Source organism: Vulpes lagopus, chromosome X (assembly GCF_018345385.1).
Source record: "Vulpes lagopus strain Blue_001 chromosome X, ASM1834538v1, whole genome shotgun sequence".
Taxonomy (NCBI): domain Eukaryota; kingdom Metazoa; phylum Chordata; class Mammalia; order Carnivora; family Canidae; genus Vulpes; species Vulpes lagopus.
Window position 1 is genome coordinate 104,155,556 of NC_054848.1, and position 6,000 is coordinate 104,161,555.

The 6,000-nt window shown below is 56.1% G+C and overlaps 1 protein-coding gene across 1 annotated transcript in view; it reads right to left on the reverse strand.

Annotated features, from left to right (window-relative positions):
• Window positions 1-2,442, reverse strand: part of GPC4 (glypican 4) — a 109,620-nt gene extending 107,178 nt beyond the window's left edge. The window contains exon 1 of the mRNA XM_041741629.1: window positions 2,283-2,442. Coding sequence (XP_041597563.1) covers window positions 2,283-2,442 — 160 coding nt within the window. The remainder of the gene's footprint in view (window positions 1-2,282) is intronic.
• Between the last annotated feature and the right edge of the window lie 3,558 nt (window positions 2,443-6,000).

Here is a 6,000-nt window from a genome sequence, read left to right on the forward strand (position 1 = left end):
TGGTGGTCTTCCAAGGATTCCAGCTAAAAAGGCACTTCCTTTGTTCCTCAGGAGAATGCAGTCCAGTAGGTCATTCAAAAGGGGAAATAAAAGCAGCAGCCCTGGGAGGGAGATGAAGGACAAGACAAAAAGAATAAAATGTTTTGGGTGTGAGCACATTAGTTTCCATTTCCTGCTGCTGGTCACCAATAACTCTCCTATCTTTGGGGGGAAATATCCAGATAGACATTTATGCAAAAATACCACTCAGGTGTTTGCTGGGGACCAGGGCAATCAAAGGGAACACCTAGCACAGTCCTTGAGCACCCTTCAAACTTCCTGTTCCCTGAGATGCTGGCTGGGGAAGAGGTCCTGCTGTCAGGAGCCTGCCCTGAGCCAAGCTGGAGAAAGTGGGGGGGGGGGGCAAATATCACAACCCACTCCTTGAATGCCTCCAGTCCAGCTCAAAGACACATATTGTTTGCAGGAGAAGATGAAAACTTGTCACATTCCCATTAAGTGCATCGCCGCATCTCTCCCTTCAAAATGCTGGAATGACAACTGTAACCTTCACGCCAATCATCTCTGCTGGGCCCAGGCCCAAACCATGCAGGGCACAAAGCCCCCAGGTCTGACCTGCAGAGCCCCCAAGCTTCAGTGACTGCTGGGTCACTTCACTGTTTCTGGCGGGGCGGGAGGGAGAGGGGAAAGAAAGAGGGCTTTTCAGGGCTCCACAACCAATAAAATCATGCCGCTGTGAGGACATTCTTGAGTTCCCCAAAAGACAGGCAGCTCAAGGGCAAACGGTCTCTAATCAGTAGCGTGCGAGTTATTTGATAACTGCCAAGGTACAGTGGGCTCCTCGGCTGCTCCAACAATTTCTTGAGTTCTATTTCTAGACGGATGCCGAATACCCTCAGAAAGTGCCCAGCGACTTCCCTCAATTACCTTTGTAATTTATATGTAATTGAGGACTGCACTTAATCTCCAAGGTTATTAATAGCCCTTCCAAAAAATGACCCCCACGTCTTTCTTAAGCCTCTGGAAGCGCCTGGTTGAAATTACAGTATTTCCTTTGCTGGCTGCCGGCCCCCTGCTCGCCCCACCCGGGTGACCGGCCCCGCGAGGCAAAGGCGCGCTCTCCTCACTTCCATGAAAGGTTCGGAATGAAGGCTTGGCCCCCCGGGGGCTCGAACCGCTCTCTCCTCCGTTAGGTTACGCTGGCCAGCAGCCAGCTAGATCGGTGCTGCTTTCTGAACCCTCAGGGTGAACGGGCTACCTGCGCCGCCGCCGGCCCCAGCGCAGCCTGCGGGGCTGCGCGCAACAGTTGCCCTCCGCGAATCAGAGACCGCGACCCGGAGGGGACCCAGCTATCTGCCGGCCGCCCGCCGCCGCCGCCGCCGGCCTCGCAAGGAGGGGCGGAGGGCGTCCGCCGAAATGCCGCCTCCCCGGCGCTCCTGGAAGGGCTTTCACCAACACCGCACGCAACCCCCCCGGCGCCGAAATCCGTTGAACTTTTTCACAGGCTAAGGCTTCTCCATTTGCATAACCATCTCCAAACTGAGATTCGGGTTTCCTGCGGTCAGTCCTTTCAAAGGTTTGTAATTGAATGTGCAATTAACCCTGAAAATGAGGTGAGAAAAAAAGAAAGGGGGGTGGTGGAAGTACCCTTCCCGTGCAGCACCTTCCGGAAAGCAGGAGAGTTCCCAAAAGTCAGGGTTTGGAGGGGTGGAGAGTCGTTTGCTTTTTAAAGGCGACTTCTAAAGCCGCTGGAGCTACTAAAACTCCTAATCCGCGTCAGCGGTGGAAGAGAGGCGGGGAGAGGGGTTTTAAAGAACATCAATGAAACCTCCATTCGAGTTTCACGTTTGGTGTCCCCAGGAATCCGGCAAGCTGTAGGTTGCCCCACCACCACCACCACCACCCCACCGGCGACCCTCACCCCCTCCCGGCCTCTCGTCGCCCACACAACAAAGCGTGGAGCCCAGTGAGGAGTTCAACCCGGAACAGGCGAGGGAGACCGTGACACGCACTTTGCGGGCCACAGTCCTCGGGGCTCCCCGGGACCGGGAAGACGCGGCGGGGCGGGAGAAGCCGCGGGGTGGCACCCGGCCCGTCGGCGGTGCCCCTCCACTCGCGGCCCCGCGGGCCGCGCTGTGCCGGGGCTCGTTCTCGCGCTCTCTCCTGTCTGCCTGCCCATTGCTCCCCCCTCCCCTGGGCTACCTGCGGCCTCGCGGGGGGCTCCGCGGCCCCTTCCCCGGGGTGCCTGCCTCCGCGCGCGCCTCCCGGGGGCCCCCACCTACCGTTGATTTCGTGCGCGGGGGCATCGTTCTTATTGAAGCCTTTGGACACGTAGAGCCGTCGCACTTCCGAGCAACTTTTCGACTTGGGCTCGGCAGCCAGCAGCGCGGCGCAGAGCACGGCCAGGGTGCAGAGAAGCGCGGGCATGCCGAACCGGGCCATGGTGTGGGCCGGGGCCGACGCGCTCCCACCTCTGGGGCAGGCGGAGAGTGGCGGGCGCGGGCAGAGGGGCGCGCGGCCGGGGGCTCGCGGGCGGAGCGGAGCGAGGGGGCGACGGAGTTGGGGCAGGAGTTGGGAGAGCAGCGGGAAGAGGAGATGCGGGACGAAAAGTGGAGCTGGGCCTCGCGCGTCAGGCAACGGTCCCTGGTGCCAGGCGCCCGGCCGGGGGGAGGAGGAGGAGGGCGTGGAGGCGGCGCGCGGCCCACGGGAGCGGTGGCGCGGGCCGGTGGGTTCCGGGCTCCGCGGGGCGGCGGATGGGGCGCGCCGGCCGGCAGCGGGACAGGGGCGCGGGGAAGGACGAGAAGGTGGCAGGCGCCGCCGGGGCCGCGGAGGGCGTGGGCGGCGGCGGGCGCTCGCTGCGCGCTGCTCGGGCTGCCCGGCGCCGGTCCGCTCTCCTGGCTCGGCTCGGCTCACTCTGCCCTCGGCCGCGCGGCTGTGCCCTCCTCAGCTCCGCCGCTGATTGACTGGCCGGCGTGCGCGGCGACGCTCGGCAAACTTGGCCCAGCGGGCGGCACTCAGGGGGAGGGGGCGGGCGGCGGGGGGGCCGGAGACGGGCGGGAGCTCGCAGGGCCGGGACAGGAGAAAACCTGGAAGCGGGCTAGGATCCGGAGCGGCCAAATCCACTTCCTAGGGGGCCGCACCGGGCGCGCGGCGCTCCCTCGCGCGACACGCCCCGCGGGGCTCCTCCCTCCTCCCCTCCTCCCTCCTCCCTTTCTCCCCGCCTCCCCTCCCCAGGGAGGGGAGGCGGGGAGATGCCTGCCGCCCCCCACCCAAAGAGGGAGGGCTAACTTCTCCGTCGGTGAAGGGCCCAAGGCTCGGGGAACCGCGCGCCGGGGTACTTGTCCTGCAGCCCACATCCGAGTCACAGGCTTTCTGCGCGCGGCCACCTGACTCGCTGACGGTGGGCCAAAGCCGGGCGGAGCCCTCCCGCCTCGGTACCTGCCCTCCCAGCCGCTCCGCTCCCGGGCCCGGAGGGAAAGGCGCTGGCACGACTCGCATTGTTTCGCCGCAGGCACCGGGGGACTTCGGACTCCCAGCTGGCCCGAGACCCTCACCTGGCCCTCTCAGACCGGCTTCCCATCCAACGGGGCTCCATGAACACCGACTAGTTCGGAACCCGGCAGGCATTCTCCTCCCCCGCCTTCCCCTAGCCACGCCTGGTTCTGCTGCAAATCTACCCAAACCCTGAAGTGGGAAAACCTCCCCCTCTCCCCATTCGCGAGGCGATGGGACAGTGAAGCACGACCTCAGAGACTTTAGATGCCTGGCCCAAATCCTCCTTGTGCATGTAGGGAAACTGAGGCCCAGGGAAGGGGAGTGACTCGCTAATAGCATGCAGCTGGAGTGTGAGTCCAGAACCCTGGGCTACACTCCCAGGTCACGTGGAGTAAAGGTAGCCGGAGACCCGCCCCCCCATCCCCTTCTGCCCTCAAGCCTCTTGAGAGAGGCTTAAACCTCACTGGGACCCAGTCTACGCTTAGCCACCAGAAAACTGGAAATGGGCGAGTCTTCCCACCTTCCCAGCTTTGTCAGATTCCATTAATGAGTGTTTTTGAAGCTCCCAGGGCTCCTTTAATGAAGGGAACTGTGCAGATTGGGAACTTGTCATTACCCTTGTTATTGTTACAATCTGCTTTAAGAGGTTAGGGTGAGAAGTGCCTCAGACACCTCGGGAGTGTGCTGGGAACTGGGCAGATAAAAGGGGCTGGAACTTATTATTTGGCTAGACTTTCAATTCCCATAAAATTACATAGGGTGAAGATATGAACCATCATTACAATTATCACCCTCATAGGGTTTGTTGAGACTTCGTCCACTGCTGTTTGTAAACCACATTGACATGTTGGCTCTGTGGAGTTGTAGAAACTTAGGGCAGCTGTTGTTTTGAATGCCCACTGCAGACTTTTCTACATTTTACTAACTCTTGGAGATCATCAAGGTAAACAGATAGTGACCTATTAGTGAAACTGACAATTTCTGTGAGTTGGCAGAACATTTAACCCTGCAACTAGCAGAGGAGTTTTTCTAAATAGGCAAACTCTCCTCCAAGTGAATCTCCTGCCATTTTCAAGATACTATCAAGTAGTCCACCTTTGTCTCAACCTAATACCATTCAAATTATTGCTCGGGCTTAACCCAGCACTTCTAACTTGCATTGATTGATACATTTACTTAAAGATGTTCTTTACCAAAAATGATATAATCTGAGATGCAACCAACAGTAATAGCAGAATGAAATCCAGTGACCATAAGTGAAAAAAAAAAAAAGATCCTCCCAAACCATGGACCCCAAATCAGAAAGCTGCTTTTCACAAGTCCAGGGGAAACTCATTCCTTGCCCCCTCACCCCATTTACTCCTGCTTTTCCTGTTCATGTATTATTAACCAAAACTTGAGCCTTTTTCACCAGAAACTGTAACCTCTGGCTAGGAACAGATCTGGACAAGTCTGAACTTTACCACACAAGACAGGAACCCCAAGCCCTGCTCAGAGGCGGCTCCCACTTCAAAGCCTCCTTTCATTTAAATACAAACAGGGTGAACAACTGGCAATCTACGAAACAAATACCATCCAGCTTCCCTTTTCAGATGGCCCCTAGCTCCTCCTTTCCTCCTCCCACCCCCACTCCAACTTTTCTCTTATAAAGAGGCTCCTTAGTGCAGATGCACCTACTCTGTAAGTTCTCTGGATGCCAAAAAAAAAAAAATGAATGGGGTACTGCATGTAGAATGTAAGAAACAACAGCTTCTCAAGATGATTAGCCCTCACTTAGCACTTTTATTGTGGTAAAATACACAAACATAAGACTTCTCATTTTCACCATTTTAAAGTATGCAATTCAGCGGCATTTAGTACACTCACAAAGGTGTGCCACCATTGCCACTATCTAGTTTCAGAATAATTTCATCATTCCAAAAGGAAAACCCGTACCCATTAAGGAAAGTCTATTCCCATCCCCCGGCCCCCGAAAACCACTAATCCGCTTTATGTATCTATAGACTTGCCTATTCTAGATCTTTGGTATAAATGGAATCATGGGGGCACCTGGGTGGCTCAGTGGTTGAGTATCTGCCTTCGACTCAAGTCATGATCCTCGGGTCCTGGAATCAAGTCCTGCATTGGGCTCCCCATGGGAAGCCTGTGTCTCCCTCTGCCTATGTCTCTGCCTCTCTGTGTCTCTCATGAATAAATAAATTAAATCTTTAAAAAAAAATAAATGGAATCATGCCACATGTGACCTGTGTCTGGCTTCTTTTACTTAGTTAGCATCAGGTCTTCAAGATTCATCCACCTGGATGCAGATATTAGAACTTTTTTCCTTTCTGTGACTGAATAGTATTCCATTTTACAGATATGATACATTGGGTCATATATCTACTTTACAGTTTGCAAAGTGCCTTCAGGTGCACTCACTGCTCTTAGAAAATCCTAGTGTTTTTTAAAAAATAGTTGAATGGACAGGGTCTCAGCAAGGTTACATGGCTCATTCACAGCCACAGC